This window comes from Euprymna scolopes, chromosome 14 (genome assembly GCF_053919585.1).
Source record: "Euprymna scolopes isolate OS-2025 chromosome 14, ASM5391958v1, whole genome shotgun sequence".
Classification (NCBI taxonomy): Eukaryota; Metazoa; Mollusca; class Cephalopoda; order Sepiida; family Sepiolidae; genus Euprymna; species Euprymna scolopes.
In genome coordinates, this window is record NC_136495.1 from 51,355,944 (window position 1) to 51,375,703 (window position 19,760).

At 30.4% G+C, this 19,760-nt stretch overlaps 1 protein-coding gene across 2 annotated transcripts in view; it reads right to left on the minus strand.

The window, feature by feature from the left end:
• Nucleotides 1–19,760, minus strand: part of LOC145292997 (serine/threonine-protein kinase SMG1-like) — a 245,574-nt gene that overhangs the window by 197,116 nt on the left and 28,698 nt on the right. For both annotated transcript variants that reach the window (XM_080139251.1, XM_080139250.1), the window contains exons 3-11: nucleotides 17,374–17,432; nucleotides 16,466–16,543; nucleotides 8,502–8,583; nucleotides 7,791–7,838; nucleotides 7,406–7,531; nucleotides 6,261–6,431; nucleotides 4,986–5,162; nucleotides 4,106–4,178; nucleotides 2,236–2,387 (exon numbers count right to left, since the gene is read on the minus strand). In XM_080139251.1, the coding sequence (XP_079995377.1) occupies nucleotides 2,236–2,387; nucleotides 4,106–4,178; nucleotides 4,986–5,162; nucleotides 6,261–6,431; nucleotides 7,406–7,531; nucleotides 7,791–7,838; nucleotides 8,502–8,583; nucleotides 16,466–16,543; nucleotides 17,374–17,432 (966 nt within the window). The remainder of the gene's footprint in view (nucleotides 1–2,235; nucleotides 2,388–4,105; nucleotides 4,179–4,985; nucleotides 5,163–6,260; nucleotides 6,432–7,405; nucleotides 7,532–7,790; nucleotides 7,839–8,501; nucleotides 8,584–16,465; nucleotides 16,544–17,373; nucleotides 17,433–19,760) is intronic.

The window sequence follows — 19,760 nt, forward strand, 5'->3', positions numbered from 1 at the left end:
GAGGATTCTATCAGATCAAATGCCATACCAATGGCCGATACTTCGGCACTGTAGATTGATGCTTTGTCTGGTAATCTTTTGATTAGGATTGTTTTATTGTGTATGGCTGCATATCCAACGTTGTCGCCATCTTTTGAACCATCTGTATAAATTGTTGAGTGTTTGGAATAATTCTTTAATTATTTGGAATTTTTCTTGATATATGATTGGATTGGTTTTTGTTTTAGGATACTTAATTAGGTCTGATATTATTTTTGGTTGTTTTGTCAGCCAGGGGGGGATATTTAAGTTTTACAGATTCGTGTATTGTTGCAATATCTATCTGGGCTTTATTTATAGATTCTTCCATACGTAGGCTAAATGGCTTTATAGCATTTTCTTTTCTATCAAAGAGGTTTTTATATTGGGGGTGGAAGACACATTTATGGGCAGGATTAGTTGGACATGAAGCCAATTTTGTATATTGTTATCCTAGTTTTTCTCTTCTAAGTGACAATGAGGGTTCATCTGTTTCTACATACAAGCTTTCCAATGGATTTTAGTTTGGTTGTTTTTATTATTTCCTTTCTTAATCATGATGCTTGGTTTGGTGTTCTTGGTGGATTGTTGTTTTGATTCTTGACCTTGCAGAAAATAATTGAGTTTTACAAAGGCCAAGGTTGTAGTATTATTGGCTGGACTGTTTTGATTTAAGAAGCCAGTAAGGAAGTGGGGGGGGGGCGTTGTTTTTGTTTTGGGTTTTGCAGAACATGCCTTAGTTGTGCAAATAATTAAAAGGAAAAACAAAAACAGAAAGGTGTTAATGTAGGTGCATTTGTGCCAGAGAGTCATCTTCCGAAAGCCTGATCTGGTTGCACCAACATAAAAATTAAAAATCATATTTGCTAAATAGATAAAATTTAAAAATCATATTTGCTAAATAGATAAAATTTAAAAATCATATTTGCTAAATAGATAAAATTTAAAAATCATATTTGCTAAATAGATAAAAATTAAAAATCATATTTGCTAAATACATAAAAATTAAAAATCATATTTGCTAAATAGATAAAATTTAAAAATCATATTTGCTAAATACATAAAAATTAAAAATCATATTTGCTAAATAGATAAAATTTAAAAATATTTGCTAAATAGATAAAAATTTAAAAATCATATTTGCTAAATAGATAAAAATTAAAAATCATATTTGCTAAATACATAAAAATTAAAAATCATATTTGCTAAATAGATAAAATTTAAAAATCATATTTGCTAAATAGATAAAAATTTAAAAATCATATTTGCTAAATAGATAAAAATTAAAAATCATATTTGCTAAATAGATAAAATTTAAAAATCATATTTGCTAAATAGATAAAAATTAAAAATCATATTTGCTAAATACATAAAAATTAAAAATCATATTTGCTAAATAGATAAAAATTTAAAAATCATATTTGCTAAATAGATAAAAATTAAAAATCATATTTGCTAAATAGATAAAAATTTAAAAATCATATTTGCTAAATAGATAAAATTTAAAAATCATATTTGCTAAATAGATAAAAATTTAAAAATCATATTTGCTAAATAGATAAAAATTTAAAAATCATATTTGCTAAATAGATAAAAATTTAAAAATCATATTTGCTAAATAGATAAAAATTAAAAATCATATTTGCTAAATAGATAAAAATTTAAAAATCATATTTGCTAAATAGATAAAATTTAAAAATCAAATTTGCTAAATAGATAAAAATTTAAAAATCATATTTGCTAAATAGATAAAAATTTTAAAATCATATTTGCTAAATAGATAAAAATTAAAAATCATACTTGCTAAATACATAAAAATTAAAAATCATATTTGCTAAATACATAAAAATTAAAAATCATATTTGCTAAATAGATAAAAATTTAAAAATCATATTTGCTAAATAGATAAAAATTTAAAAATCATATTTGCTAAATAGATAAAAATTTAAAAATCATATTTGCTAAATAGATAAAAATTAAAAATCATACTTGCTAAATACATAAAAATTAAAAATCATATTTGCTAAATACATAAAAATTAAAAATCATATTTGCTAAATACATAAAAATTAAAAATCATATTTGCTAAATACATAAAAATTAAAAATCATATTTGCTAAATACATAAAAATTAAAAATCAAATTTGCTAAATACATAAAAATTAAAAATCAGATTTGCTAAATACATAAAAAGACAAAACTATTTTAGATACTTACTTTCTGGACAATACCCAAGAGAGAAAGGACAAAATTATCACTGACCAAATTTTCAGTTGTAATCTGAGTTGTGATATATGGCAGGATAGAATCCATGTTATGGATCAAACTTGTCTGCAATTGATTTACTAGTAAAGTCAAGCAGTTATTGGCTGAAAGTAAGAAAAATGTTAGAATTCAGAAAGAATACATTTCATTCTTAATATTGAGAACATCCTATTATTCTTATAAAATATTTAAAATAACACAGAAGCTTAAGCTTGACAATTCATATAAGATTCATTTCAAACTAGCGGGGGGAGGGGGGGGGGTACACAGCATTGCCCGAGTGTTTGAAGGTGTGTGTGGTCAGGCGGGGGTGGGGGGTGTTAATGAAAACCTAAGAATAAGCAAAGTAAAAAAGAAAACTGAAAAACGAACGTTAAAACTTATCGGGGGGGGGGGGGGGATGCCCGGGGGGGGGGAATGCCCAGGGGGGGGGGGATGCCCAGGGGGGGGGGGGAATCAAAACAAAAATCACAGAAAAAACTAATGTAAAGCAAACGAACGATGTTAAAATGTAAAAATCTGAAAAACAAAAAAGAAAACAAAGAACGAATGTTAAAACTTCTGAAAAATAAAAACCAAAAATGTGAAAAATGGCTTAAATAAGCCTTTTTCAATCTTAAAATTTTAAAAAATCGGTGGTTACCCGGGTATTTTTGTGTGTGTGTGATCGGCCGGGAGTGGGTGGGGAGGGGGTATTAATGAAAACCTAAGAATAAGCAAAGTAAAAAAAGAAAAAAACAGAAAAACGAACGTTACGTAAAAAATGGCTTAAATAAGCCTGCTTCAATAGGCATCTCACACCACGATTTGAACCCAAAATGTTTAGATTATGACCCAATGCTCTAACCAACTGAGCTAACATGACGTACATGAAATTGTGCCAGTTTTTCAAATATTTAAACTAAATCAGATTATGACGTCGTCTGACGCATGCGTAGAACCGATTTCGTCACGAGAGGACGGTTTTTGCTGGAATAGTTCATTATTCACAGTAATAAGGGTGCATCTCCAATAATAATATTTATTCAGAATTTAAATTTTTTTTTGGGGGGGGGTATTAAAGAGCAAAGCAGAAAAAAAAAAAAAAAAAAAAAAGCGAAATAATCCTCATTAATTCTTGAGTAACGTCAGGTTTTCCAGTTATTATATGAGGAATGTTACAAAATAATCCTATTTTTTTTTTATTCTGCCTGAATGGATCAGAGGGGATTGCAAATTGCATTGTTATGATGACTGAACTTATGCATTCATGACCTGAAAGTTTCATTTTTCTGTTGCAGATAAGCAACCCCTGTCAGAAGCAGAGATGTGTCACTGAATTCCTGGCAAAAGTGCATTGAGAATGGTGGTAACTATGAAAAAAAAAAAAAAAAAAGAAATTCTGAAGTGCAAGAGATCGCTTGCTTTAATGGTAGCCAGTTTTCATAACTCCAACTTCTTCAGTTAAAAAAAAAAAAAAGTAGGAGGCTTTACTTTTGAAACAACCCTTGTACCTATAAAATTGTAGTTCCTGTCTGATAATAATCTGCTTGTGAAGTTTTAAAGATAGACCCAAAAGCCATATATATTCTAAAACTACATTATTTAGTGCACTTGAATAAGTATATTTCATTTTGATCAAACGAGATGCAGCATTATTGTCAGTCTATTTTCATGCTTGATACTAATAAAAATTAAATTTTTATTTTAACTTGAAAATTATAGAAATTCAAAAAAAAAAAAAAAAAATGTTTCAAGTAAACTTTCATCTGACAATGCTACTTATCCTTGCAAGTACATACATTTGTGTATATAAATAAAACATCTCCAAATGCATACTTACCAACAATGTGTACACGTTCAGAAAAGACGTATCTGCCAGCATGCTCAACACTGCGAATGATTTTTTCTAAAACCTGAAAAAGATTTCAATAAAAATTCTGAAAAATATTTTTTTTTAAAGATAAACATCTCATATCAGAAAAAGAGAAAAAATTTAATTTAATTTTTTTTAATATTAAAACTTTTTATATAAACAGAAGAATCAGATTACAAAGAACGGGTTGGTGTGAAACATTATTTTCATGTTGCTGAAGATCATCGAAAACTGGCTATGAATGCACCGATTATGGTTAGGTCTTGGTTAGCCACAGTACACTGCCCCCATTGTACTGGAGAGTGATAACTCAGAGTGCAACAAACTGTAACCAATTTAGGTTTGATTGTTTTGTTTTATGAGATATCAACCATTTTTGGGTTATTTAATGCAAAATACAATAATTTTTGGAAATTTTTATGCTTCAAGCTCTTCATATATTCAAACATTCATGGCGTTTGATTTAGTTTGGTTGTTTTGTAGAGAATAATTAATGTTTTTGTTTTTCACTTTGTAAAATATGACAGCAAAAAGAAAGGGGAAAAAAAATTATGCTTTATACATTTTTGGTCAGAAAGCCAATATTTTCAGACAGTGATCTGATAACAGCAGAAGCAACCAAACTAAATTCAATTCATAAAAACAGCAATTTTCTTATTTCATAACATTCAACACCCTCCTTCATTTTCTAAAGACCAGCAACAATGGAATATGGAAAAGTGGAATTAGTTTTAGTGAAACTAATAGTACCTAGTATAAACATATTGACAATAAACTCTAAGACTATTTTAAGAATCCAGTCCTAAAGAAGTTCATTGAAATGCACCAAAAGGGATTTTATACTTACTTCAGATATATATTCTCGCGAAATAGATGAACCTTTATTTGGAGAAAAACTGTCTCCAAGACTTTTCAGAACAGTTGTAAAAACTTTCAATAGAGCAGATATTTTTGTGTTGCATTCAGCTGCAACAGGAAGTTCTTGTTCTGTCATATTTTGACCATTTACTTGGACAAGAAGATCCTGTAAATAAAAAGATTTAAAACAATAATAGACAGTGCAAGACTGTAGGATAAGCCAAAAAAATCATGATGCTTAACATTTTCCCCGTGGAAAATGTGCTAGTATTAGATGTCAAATTGAAGGTATTAAATTCTTTGTGAATCGTGTGCAAAAATTGGAAACTACATACTCATTTTATTATCTAGAGGATATGACGTGTTTGGTGTAGGATGTGAATTTAAGTCCAATCTCATGTTTATGAAGTGTATGAGGAATGTTTTGTGGGGTTCTTTATATTTTAACCATCACTTACATTCACTTTTGCTTTGATAGAAGAAAAATGGATGTGTGTCTTGTCTAATCTTTGTAGAGAGCAATGCTAGAAGAAAGGGTCCGTGTCATTATTTTAGTGATCAAGTTGAGGTAAATGTTGGTGCTCAATAAGGCTCGCTATTAAGTCCTTTGCTATTTGTCATTCTGCTTGAGGTATTATCCAGAGAATTCTGCTCAAGTAGACTGTCAAACTTTTTAGATGTGCAACTAGTAAAGAAGGAAAACTCCAAAATCATTGTTTGTAGATGTTCTGGACTTCGATTTACTCTAAGTTATGTCAGTTCAGTGGAAATGCAATTGGAGATTGCATAATGTTTGCTTCATTATAGACTGCATGCAGGCACCATTACAAGAAATATCCATTATCTTAAAACTGAAAAGACCCCTCCCCTTTTTATTAAGATTCATTCCCTCTAATTGTTAGAACTGCAACTGATATTTTCATATCTAATATCTGTCAACCAATGGATTCACTCAACTCCAGAGTCAAGTCATATCTTCAAACTAAATAATCTTGACAAACATGTTGATTTGTATTATTAGGAGTACTATACTCACTTTAGTTATTTATATTCACAACATTTAAAATGATGGAAGTTCTCACTTCCTGCATCGATTGAAATAGTTCCTAAGTTGTCATCCATATTCGTTTTATTTACACCAAGCAACCCACTAAGATGATCATGACTAGGAATATATAACACTGATGACATATCTTGTAATTCCAAATTTAAAACAAAATGAAAATCATGTCTCATCCAAAGTAAAGAATAGAGAGAAACTTACATCTGCATAGGCTTCCATGTCTTCCAGGAATTGACCAAGAAGTGTAATAGAAAAATTGAGATCCCGAATCCAAAATGGATGAAAACTAATTAAAGCTTCTGATGTGTATTGTGTCAAACTGTCCTTTTGAGTTAAATCAATGTGCCAACCAACTAAAATGTCCACAGTATCCTGAAATGAAACCAACAAAAAAAACTTATTTATGCTTATTAACAAAGAAATTTGAAAAAAATCACTCATGTTCTAAAATTTATGAAAGAAGTATTTAGCAACAAATGAAAAAAATACAACACAAATAATGTTTTGTTAGAACAATAATAGACTGAACATTACTAAAAGATCATTTAACACAAATAAAAAAATATATATATATATAATTGGAGAGTTGAATGGAAAATCGGTTTAAAACAAAAAAATAGGATGAAAACATTAAGCTCAATGGTAGTATTTATTTTTTTATATATAAAATTAAGTTGATCAGATTTTCCAAGTTATACATCTCATAAACTAATGTTTGATTCCACCTTGTATAGTTTTTACTATTGTTGTATCATGTTCTTTGCAATAAAAAACATACTTCATTTTAGCGTCTATGAAAAAATACTTAGCGCAGCCAAGAAGATTGGAGAAAGGAACAAAGGAGAAAGGGAAAAGAAGAAAAAAAATGAAAAAAAATTTAGATTTTCTGTAGAAAACGTTAACTAGTTTTTTTTGTTTTTATTCGGAAGTTATTGCGAAAGCAAAAATAGAAGAAACAACAATGTTGATGCAGAAATTGAAAATGAAGATCAAAGCAATATTTTTCCCTTTATTGAAGATATTTATAGTGTTTTTAAAATGATGAATTTTGTTTTGATTATTATAACACATTTCTCATAAAATTGCAATTTAAATTTTTTTTAAATTACCAAAACAAAACTACAGATAAGGAAAATTTTAGCTGGAAAATTTCATCCCAAACAAAGTTAAAGAGGTTCAAGACAGCTAGTTTTATCTGAAGAAAAGTTTACTTTATTCTGACTTAATTACAAAACAACAAAAGCACTCAATACATTAAAAATGACAATCATGAAAATTCATATTCTTTTTCTAAAAGGACAAATTGAAATTTAAAAGATTTGTGTGAAAGACCAGAGCGGATTTACCTTGAAGTGGGAACTGAACACAAGTGGATAAATTGTTGAAAATTGCTGGATGACATCTACGACAGCAATCAGGATTTCTGCACTGTCTGCATTTTCTAAAAGCGTTTGGACATTTGCCATAACATTCTGGAAGCAAAGCAAAACAAAAGATTATTTTGTTTTAAATAAGATAAAGCATTCAAATACGAATGCTATCTTTCAGAATTTTGGAAATGAGGACTGATAACTTGGATTATTCAGATTACTGTTCTCTTCTTCAGAAAAGATTCCAGAGTTCAACAAGATACACATGAAGAAGGTCAAAGGTTACATTGGTACTAAAGAGGAAAACTAGTCCAAATAATCAAAAATAAAAATGTTTACAGTGAAAATACTAATCACAAACCTGCATGAAATCTGTTAGAGTCTGTTTCTTTTCATCGCATTTTAACGTCTGAAATTTAAAAATAAAGAAAACATTTAATAAAAAATCTAGTTTATAAAATGTTACTTGAGGAGAATAGTATTACAAAAATTGTATACAAGAACTAAATGTCCATATGGAGACATTGCATAACAAGCAAAAACATTGGTTAGCCATTAATTCTAAACAAGTCTTTTGAGGTTGCAGGTTCAATCCTTACTACAGGTGATAATTAAAAATAACAAAATTAAATATTGTACCTGGTCATAGCTACTCCTGTGGATTAAATAAAGGGTTCAGTTCTAAATTCCATAAAATTCTTAAGTTTGATTATTTGGTTCTCAAGCTCTAAAAGATGCATCTGAAGAACATCAGAGGTTACATTGGCCAAAACATAACAGTTGATCATTGTTTTATGGCATATTAACCCTTTGTCAAATTAGTTGTTTTGGTAAAAAGTCTCAGACTCCAAGCCATTCAGAATATAAATGCATGCATATATTATCAAATCTTATCAAATACCTCATTCTATTTAAATGAAAATAGGGGCCCAAGGAGTTATGGCAATGTGTGTGGGTGGTGGTGGTGTGTGTGTGTGTGGGGGGGGGGGGTACTCTTCACCCAAATGTCTCAAATTGTGGCCCCCCCCACCTAAAGCTGTAGTCTATTGCCAAATCCAATCAGTATACTTACTTCAAGTAATGCGAGGAGAAAAAGTTGTCTAATGTCATCATCAGGAGCACTGTTGATTTGGGCAAATAACCATTGAAAATATCTAAGCAATAGAAATAAAAGCCAAAGATTATTTTTATTAAAAAAAAAAAAAACATCATGAGACAAAGTATAAAGGCAAACATTTTAATAACAAACCAAGCATGCGGGGGGGGGGGGGGGAGGTCTCTCTTCACAAGTGAAAAATTTACTTTCACCATGACTAATATTTGTAAAATTAAAAAAAATTGAAGGAGTGGTTATTGAGAAAAGTGCGAACAAACAAATAAATGATTTGGGGACAATTTTACCCCTATAATGGCTATCAGGGAGACAACCAGAGTTATCCCGGAAAATACATTTTGGCAAAAATTTACTTTCACCATGACTAATGTTTGTGCAGAATTTTTTAAAAATCCAAAGCGTAGTTATTAAGAAACGTGCGCTCAAACGAACAGAAGTGAATTACTAGGTCCAATTCCTCCTTTGTTGGGGTACTAAAAACGGTCTAGTTTATAAATTGGGAATATAATCAGGTTAAAAAAAAAAAAAAAAATGTTTATGCTTTTTCTAAAATATAAATTTGAAATCATTTAACATATCAGAATATTTTTTTTATCAAGTATTTAATTCGAGTAAGTTTATACAAATCTCAATACACAAATTTCTTCATTTTTATTAATGTTACTATGGACATCTGTGAAAATCAGTTGGAAAGAAAATGCACAATCCAATTTCAATAATATATTAAAAAAAAAAAAATTGAAATTGAAATTTGCATGCAATACATTTGAGAGACGAATTACAACGCAATATTATGAAAAAAAAAAAAAAAAAGTATTTACTTGTTTAAAATTAATATATTTCGGAGTTACCTTCCTTCATCAGAATTTTATATTTTTTTAAATTTTTTTCCTTGCTATGATGTTAAGTTGAAGAAAAAAGTTAATGAAGGTCTGCATGCTTTTATCAGCGGTGTTGTTTTTGAAGTTCTAGAAGAATGTGTTTGGCATTTGAAATTTCAAATTCAATTCCTGCTTCTAACACGGAAAACACTACCCTGAATTTCAAATCGCGTTGCCAAACACATTCTTCCGGCATTTCAAAAACACCGCAGTTAACAGCTCGTGGACTCTTAATTAACCGTTTTTTCTTCAACAATATCATGGCGAGAAAAAAAAGAAAAAAATATAAAATTTTGACAAAGGAGTATAACTCCGAAATATATTAATTTTAAACAAGTAAATACTTGTTTATTTTCATAATAGTGTATTGAATTTGGCTTTCAAACGTATATCATACTTATTTCAATTTAAAATTCAAATTCAATCAATGCTTCTAACACGGAAAAAAATACAATCCAAGTTCGGTAATCTATATATTAATAGGATAGCATGTGTGTTCTTTTGTGTGTCAGGCTTTCTGGCAAATTTCATTGGTTGAGATTTAATTCTGGAATACACATTTATGTACACTCCAGGCGGCATTCGATTAGCGTGTCCGCACCGCTATATTTGTTTTTAATTCTATAAAATTTAGGGTTTTATCTTTCTGGTAAATGCAAAAGTTGTTAAGAAATAATTGATTTTAAGTTAGATGACTAGAGTACCTTCAGCTATGATTGAAAGCGAAGCCAAAAATTATGAAGAATTTTTGTATCAGTATTTATTACAAAATGTAGGTGGTTACAACAATATTTAGACACACACACAATCATATTAATATATAAAAGTCTAAAGTTCTCATACACACACACACACACGAGTGTAAGTACACACACATACACAAATGAAAATGTAGTAGTAGCAGTAATAGTTTAAGGAAGTACACAGCATACATCGGTGTCTCTCTCTCTCTTTCTATCTCTCTCCAAAACAATTAAAAAAATCTAAAAAAATTAAACAATTAAAAAAAATAAATAAATAACTACTGTAGATATTATTGCAAAAAATAGAACTGTAGTGACGCATCACGGTTTTTCCCCAAATATTTTAAATTAGAAAAATTATAGCGTCTGCCATATATATATTAATAAGTTTTGTTTTCAGTTTCAATTCAAGCTGATGCACCAAAGTCATATGGATATACGAAATCTGCATGAATTAAAATATCATATTTAAGTGTAGCTTATGATCTGGGCTAGAGCAGTGCCCGGGTGTTTGAAAAATCCCCCCAAAAAAAAGGGGGGAGCTCGAACTGTAATCATTGAGGTGAAATCGCAAAAAAAAAAAAAAAAAAAAAAAAAGTGATGGATTAACTAAAAAGTGAATTAGGTCAAATATCAATTCCGCAGTGAAGTTTGTTTTGGTTTAGTTTCAGTAGTCCCGCATCACACTCGAATTCTAAATGAATTTTTTGGTTTTCTCGAATTGTAAACGAATCTATTTGTTTTAATTTTAATTTAAGTGTAATGCAAGTGAATTCACGATATTGTTGCGTTGTAAGAATAAATATTAAAGAATGCATTCTTTGTGTAAAAGTAAATGTTGAGTTGAAAGCACTAATAAATAAAGGTCATAGTTAGATTTCACGGTTAGAGTCATTAAAACTGGAAGTAAAGAACCGGTTAGTCCCACAGGTTGCGTCTTACACGAACTAAAAAAAAGCAAAAAGAAAACAATAATAATAATAATCGCGTTTCCGCGTTTTTAAAAAAAAAAATTTTTTATTTTCATTTTACTATGGGAAGAACAGAAAGCATAAATCATGGAAAAAAGATTAAAAAACAACAAAATACAACATAAATAACCTTGTACGATTCCAAACCGGTGTTTCCTCGTACTGTTCCTTGTGAACGCATCCGCTGCATTGTAAATGGGGAGCGGGGAAAGGAGGAATCTAATAGAGAGAAAACATGTTGCAACTTCCATTGAATCTAACCGATTTTGGCAGCGGACTCTTACCGGAAAAAATATAGGAATGTACCATGGTCAAGGAACTGTAGATGTAATAGGCCTATAGCACACCTCAGATAATGTGCTACCGTTTGTACACATTACATTTGCATGTTATGTCATGATTTTTAATCCTTTTAAGGTCAAAGTCAAAGGGGAAAAAATGAGTTCATTTTATTTATATAGAGAAGAGATAGAGAAGAGATTACATATGAAAGAGTCCGCTGTGGATTTTCCACAGGTCCCGCTGGTATAAAATATAAATTTATAAAGTACAATCCAATTTCAGTAATCTATACACCTACAAAATTTTTCTTTTGTGTGTATTGATATTCATATTAAAAACCCTCTTTTCTATTTATTTAAAAAGAAAATACAATTTTCTTATATATGGGTTGTGGAATTGCATTCACTAGCAGATCTAGCTAATTTGCATATTCTTTTAAAAATTCATTTTAATTAATTCCCTATTAGTTTTTTCGGTTTTCTTATGGGATGATCAGCTTTAGTTAACTATTACGTGTAATTATATTCATGCAGATATTCTACATGATTTATACTTGCATAATATTTGTGTAAAAAGTTTACAGTAAACACAAAATTGTTTCCATGTATATTTATGTATACGTATATATTTTGTTTAATCTATAAAAGTGAACGTATCTGTATGTGTACATTTTCCTATGCAATAACTGTCAATTTTCAGTTTACAGACTCGAAATTTGATATACAGGGTAGTGAGATTTGGGAAAATCTTCGTAATCCGTTTTCGGACAGAAATTTGGCTGCTAAGGGTCAAAGTTCAACGATTTGACCTTTGAAAACTCTACCAAACTCCTCCACCAATTTTGGGTCTAAACACTTGAAATTTTAGATATAGGTTCCTTGGACATGGATCTAACTTAATAACTTGATTTGAGCCCAAAACAAATGTTAAGGGGTCAAAGTTAAAAAAAAATTGACCTCTGCGGTCTCTACCAAATTACTCAGACAATTTCTGGTCTAAACATTTGAAATTTTACATAAAAGGTATTCAGAGATAGGGCAAGCTTTTGAATCGGTTTGGGTAGAAAATTTGAGCTACAAATATATAAATCTATGTATGTATGTATGTTTGCATGTCTGCATTAAACTTTCGACAGAGGAGACGGACTTTTACAAGATCAGCATCGTTTTGAAGCTTGATCCTTCAGACGACAAATACCGAAAAATTGGCTAAAAACATTAATTTCTTTGCCCTAAATGCTAAATGCACTTTTCTACAATGAGGGGTCGCTTTTTTCACTTATATTTTAAAATGTCATCCCCTCTTTTCGATTGTCTAGCCTTAATTTAAACCTATGTCATTTCCGGTTTGGCGGTGATCGTAACAGCAAAGACGGCATATTTTTTTTTCACATTCTTTTCCTCCTTCGTGGTACCTGTTCGAGCCTGCCTTCCTACTACCACTTTTTTTTTTTTTTTTTTTTTGCTCAACACACACCTCTAAACACCCGGGCAACACTGGGCACCCATGCTAGTATGTAATATAAATAAAAATATAATTATTTTTACTTTTTCTTGTTTTATCACTTCAGTACAAATACCAATAAGCTCACATTGTTTTTAAATATCTTATCTGAAAGAATGCAATAGTTTCCATGTAATGCATTCTTCATGAGAATAAACATGAAATCCATCAAATATTCTAATTCTTTGAGCAATTAATTACTCTTGATTAAAGAAATCTCAATGTTTATTCAAGTGAGCAATCAAATTGTTTGTTGTCTTTAAAATATTGATTAACAAGTGAAGCATGCATGGTCTCCCATGAGTGCACAGTGAACTAGGCATAAAAAAAAAATAATGACTAAGTTCAGCATTTGCCTCCATCCCCATTTAGCCCCAAAAGTCCCCAAGGGACGTCAAATCCTGGTGAAAATGAACAAATGTTGTAGTTTTAGGCCTTAACATATGGAAATTTGCAAAAAAAGAAATGATTAAGTCCATCATTTGCAACCCACCCCTCATTTAGCCCCAAAAGTCCCCAAGGCCTTAACATATTTAAATTTGAGTTCAGCACCATGCAAAACTGCTAAATAGACATACACAGAAAATTTTGGACAAACATGGTAAAATAGTCCCAAAAATGGAGTGTTTTTATTAGCCCTAAAAGAGCCCCTGGGGCACACCCAAAAGTTATTGCGAAGTATAGACAAACAAAATTATACAGATTATATATATTAATTACAACTTTTCAGAAAGTTTTATAAAAATCCAAGGCATCAATTTTTTTTAATAAGCACAAAAGTGTCAATTTTAGCCATTTTAACCCGAAAGGCACTCTAGAGTTTTCCCGGAAAATCCGTTCTGTTATTTTTTTACTCATATCATGTTTAATGTTTGTGCAAATTTCAAAAAATTCCAAGGCGTAGTTATTGAGAAAAGTATAAACGGACAAGGCTCAATTTACAGGTCCACCCTCCTTTTGTCGGGTGGGGGGGGGGGGGACAAAAAAAGAATTGGTTTTATTGACTGATGTGTCATTGCTGGTCAAACTCTGATCACTGCAGTTCATAAAAAGTGAGCTTAATCCAATTCTTTCCCAAAACTTGTTACAGTGAATCATGCCATCTTGTGGTCGAGCAGACACTTGATATCAATTGACGGCCATTCAGTCAACTCTGTCCTTTCAGCAAATCCATCTCTTATTCTACATGTTAGTCAGGTTGCCTATATTTACCACCTAGGTCAGTGATCAGAACTGATCCAGTCAGAAATTTGATGTTTATTAGGTTTATTATTATTAGTTTAAAGGATTCACTTCAATCACTTTCCATGTTCTAAAAGAACTGTGATTATTCAATTTACTCACAAATATTTCAATAATGAAGTCCAATGTGTATTATATATATAATGATGTTGACACACCAGTTCGTGTTAGATCATCAAAGTTAAGCAACATTGAGCCTGATCAATACTAAAATGGTGACCAATTGGATAAATCAAATGCTGCAAATGCTTTCCACTTATCTCTGCCTTGTTTCAAGTCATCCTGAATTACTCCGCGCCACTGGAATCAAAGAGTGCCGACCCAGGAGAGATGTAGGGGATTGCCCAACACTTGCTTCACAATTACATGTGCAGACACCCTTACAGGAGGTATCCATGAATGAAGGTCATGATAGGCATGTACTTTCTTCCGATCACATTATCCCTTCACAAAAATAAAAAACCATGTCGGACAGAGGAAGAAAAAAAGCAAATAGCAAGCCAGACATTTTACCACCTGAAATGAATTCAGAAAGAAAGTCTACATTCTAAATAAATAAATAAGAATGGACAGTTATTTTTCTTTAAGTCATCAGAAATGATAATTTATGCGTGAAAAATTAAATTACTGAGGCAATTTTATATTATATGAATATCAGTGCAAACATTGGTAAAGTATTTTTATTTAATTTTTGAAAAGACCGTATATGTTTCTGGGGAAATATGTTTATTCAATTATATTTTACCTTTTATTTATGAAGCTTGATGTAACTACAAACGATATAGATTTTAGTCATTTAATATACGAGTGACGTTCCAAAAGTAATGTCTCCTATTTTTTTATTTTTTATTTTACCCAAATGGATCAGAGATGATTGCAAATTGCATTGTTATGTTGAATGAACTTATACATTCATGACTTGAAAGTTTCATCTCTCTGTTGCAGATATTAATGGTGTGAGACTAAGAAAGCAACCCCTGTCATGGACATGCATCAGAAGCATGGATGCATCATGGAATTCCTTGCAAAAGTGTAATGAGTATGGTGGTGACTATTTAGAAAAATAAATTCTAGAATATAAATGGTTGCTTGTTTTAATAATACCATTCCCGTCTTCATTTAACATTTTGAGTTAGGAAAAAAAAAAAAAATAGGGTTTATTTTTGGAATGACGTGTGTATGTGTGTGTATTGTTGTACATTTGTAAAAATATGTAATAAATTATTTTTATTGAATTTCGAACCGAGAGAGAAGATATCTACCCTTTCTATTATTATTCTTATCCATTTTGCACTCAAAAAGCCAATGTCGTCTGCCCATTAATAAAATGTAAACAAAAAAAAAAAAAAAAAAGGAGGCACAGAGAGAGGAAACCAGTGAACAAGGAAAAGGGAGAGAAAAGATAGAGATCCTATGAAAGAAGGATGGAAAAGAGAAAAGAAAGCTTATAGACAGAAGAGAGGGGAGAGAAAAGATAAAGAGAACCTATGAGCCAGAGAGAAGGATAGAGAGGAAGAGAGACAGTTATAGAGAGAGAGGGGGGGCTGACAATGGTCATCAGCAGTCAGTTGGGCCTCTGGGCTTCAAAGCAATAAGCCATGCGAAAATGAAGACGGCGAAGATAGCGACGGAGGTGAATTTATCAGCAAAATATAGCAGCAGTGTTATCATTGATAAACTTGTGTGCATGCATCTAATGAAAGGAATGACAATTTGGATTCGTATATGTAGGAGAGAGAAAGCCTATATCGTGAATCCTTGTTTACATTTCGGAAAGAAATTGAACATGATAAATAGGCTGTTTCGAAACGTACCAAAAGACTGATATGTAAACAAACTAAAAGAAAGTTAAGGACACATTAAAAAAAAGGATATAAGTTATTTTCCAATCAAACTTATCTCTCTCTCCTATATTTATGAATGTCTCCAGTTCAAACTAGCAGAGGACTATTTCACTGACTTTGTTTATAATATATATTTTCTCTCTACAAATTTAATTAACACAGGACTTATTCAATAACTTGAATATATTTTTCTTTCTTTTTCTTAACCAAATTTTATTTTTTTCAATAAATCTTTGTTAGTTTTTAATGGCTTTTATTTTATTTCAATGTGATTTACTGCCCAGTGTATTCATTTTATTGTTGTCTTCGAGGCGGATTTCCCCTTCCCATATCAGCGCATTAAGAAACCAGGGAAAATTTCTTTTTTTTTTATATATCTTGTTACATCACCATCTTTACCATTCCCAGTAGGGTTGAGTTAGGGCATAACAGTATATATATATAACTTTTACTTACCTGTCTGCATTTGATCCCATGATACTTCCAATAATACCAATGCAAATTGCAACTTCAGATTTGATTTCTTTAAAGATCCTAAAAAAAAATTAAAACAATAAGAAACAATGCTAAATTAACATTTTATATATTTAATTATTTGAAAATTTCTGACAAAATCATAAATGCTGATAATCAGTGAAAGCTTATTTCTTTCAAAAAAAAAAAAAAATATATATATATATATATATATATATAAAAATAGAGTACGATTCTCAGACGGCGATAGTTTTCCTTCTGCCGAGTATATAATTAAATCCATTTTAATATAAAAATATTGTCTTGTTTTGTACGATGTTCTTCACTAATTTTTCTTTGTGCTGTCCATTAACATAATTATCCTCATTCTCGCAAGCAGATAAAGTCAAACTAAAGCAGATTTTTAAATAACCAAGCAATGCCACTTTTTCTTTTGTTGTACTTGTTTTCAAAAGTGGTTTCCCTAGATTAACTTTTTTTTTTATTATTCATCCAGCACAAATAAAATTTCGTTAGCATGATGATGGATATAATATATAAAAAAAGACATTTAACACTAATAGAATATGCACCTATTTAGAAAGTTGAATGAAAAATTTGCTTTAAAATCATAAAATACATCTTGTAAATTTGAGATCAGTCAATGGTGATTAACTGGTTTCACTACAGATTTTGAACGTTTAAAATCAGACCTACTCCAATAATCCAAGCATTTCCTCACAGAAAGGTCTCCTACACAAATGTGAAGTTGGGCACCGCACTACATAATGATACTCTGGAAAAAACTGGAATGATAATTACACAACGCAAAATTTTTTTAGTGATTTTTTTTTGTAAAACAAAAAATATTAAAAATTTGAAAGATTATACATAAAAATGTATAAAATTACCTGTCATAAAAGAGATCTTGAAGGGATGTAAGCAACTCATCTGTTACTTTTCCTGCTGCCTATAAAACAATTAAAAAAAACATTTAATTAGAGGAAAATCTGAAGAGAAAAAGAGGATTGTCCAACAGTAGAGGCAACACAAATAAAATGCTTGGTTCTTCTGTATTTTAAGATCCTAAAGTCTTGTTTAACTATTTAATTAAGAGAAGAAACTGGGAAATTATGTTATTTCTTATTACATTCCAAACATTTAATTTACAAAATAATTACTGTTAATAACAAATAAATTAAAAAACATGATCCCACTAAAAGGAAAGAAATTAAAGTGTTATTTTGTAAAATAGTGGCTATAGAAATAGTTTTATCTTCAGTTTAAGAGCACACATGAACCACAATACTTGACAATACAATTATTTTACCCATAAATCATTTTCAGATGATTTAAAAGCTTAAAAACCACATCTAGCCATTAAAATCATTATTTCAAACCAAAGTGTGACAAACCAACAGACAGCCTCTTATAAAAATATTTGATCACATCTCAAAAATTTATTTTTTTTACAATCTGTATTCTTATGTTTTAATTTACTTAATGGAGTGTGCTATTGCAATTATTTAGATTACTATTATCATTTTGATGGTTAATTTTATTATAATAACATTAATAACGTTTCGGGCAATATAATCCCGGACCTTTTTGATTGTATCTTTTCGACTTAGGATTCTTTATGTTGAACTCAAGAAAGCTAAACCCTTTATTTAATTCACAGTGCTCGATCATTCTCATTTTGTTAGCCATAAATGGATAGAAATATTAGCAATGTTATTCTTAGTTATTATCACCTGTGGTGAAAATTGAACCTTCAACCTCAAGAAGATTGTCACTTAGAATTGATTGTTAATCAAGGTCTTCAACCATAGTGTAACGGGTCCTTTCAAGAATAACCATGTTTCTATCCAATCATAGCTGATGAAATGAGAACAGACTACACCTATGAATAAAAAAAAATTTAATTCAAAATAACATTATCTCTCATAAAGAAGACACAATATTGACTATATTTTACAATTGAATCTTTTTTTATTCTTCTAAATATGTGCTGTTGATATAGCAAAGAAAAAAACTTTCTTGAAGTTGCATTTTCATATGCACTAGAGAGAGGATGCATGTAGCTAAATACAGCAAATATAGTCTTGACAAATCTCGGACTTAAATCTCTTTCTCAACATCCATATTTATGGATGTAATATTAGATGCATCTCCCCATATATTACTAAAACCAAACATTGCTTGTTATCTTACAGATTTGCTTATTTGTTTCCCTTCGTGATGTTATCTACTAAAACAGCTTGAAAACTAGGAAGAAATGCTGAAGTAACAAAGGACAATATCATTGATTAAAACCAAAAACAGAGGACTTTCAAATCACAGAATGACTTATATGGATAGGACATACACATATATGTATGTATGTATGCATGCAAGTATGTGTGTGCATGTACTATACAACCCGTCTGGATCCAGAAGGTCTAATATACTATCAAAACTCTGCGGATGTGGTTTCTGTTTGCCTGTCACACTCAAGTTTGTACCAAAATAGATAAGTTTTTTTTTTAATCCGCAATCTGCATCTCAACCATATATAGACAGAGATGATATTTACAATATATTAGAGAGGATAACAAAAAACAAAAAAAAAAAGACAAAACAACTCGCATGCTCAACAAAACAGCAGATCCGAAAACACAACAGCTAAGTATTAAATTACAACAAACGACACATCAAATTCACTTAATAAAATATTCTCTAAAAAACATCTTCATGCAATGAAACCCCTTGCAATAACTCGCATTAAGTCACAATGTAATATCTACAAAAATCAACACAAAACTCTAAAATTGTATCCTGATCAACATTGCAAAAGATGGTTAGGCAATCGTGATTCCACTATTGAGGTTTGACCCTTTGTGAACCTGAGAGCTCAGCAAAGTCCACAAGCTGTAGATCTTTGACAGTGGAATTGCACAAGAACAGTGAAAACATGATATTGTCATGGCTTTGCAGTCAGAAACTCCCAAGTGAACCAGCCTGGCATTCAGCAGTATTAGGGCCATGATTCAGCCAAAGAGGCTTTGTTTCAAATTCTTTGAAGTGTTTGTTTCTAAAACTGATAGTTACTTTTGGTCCTTCAGTCTCTATATCTGTTGAATAATCTGCAATATATAGAAGTGTCACACTACGGACTCTATGTCATTATTCAACAATTTATTCTTTGTCATTATCAACACATTAAAATATAATTTAAAAATATATATATTGACTAAATATGTCATACAGGGTTCATACAGATTTTCAATGTCAATTTTCAAGGACTATTCAAATCTTT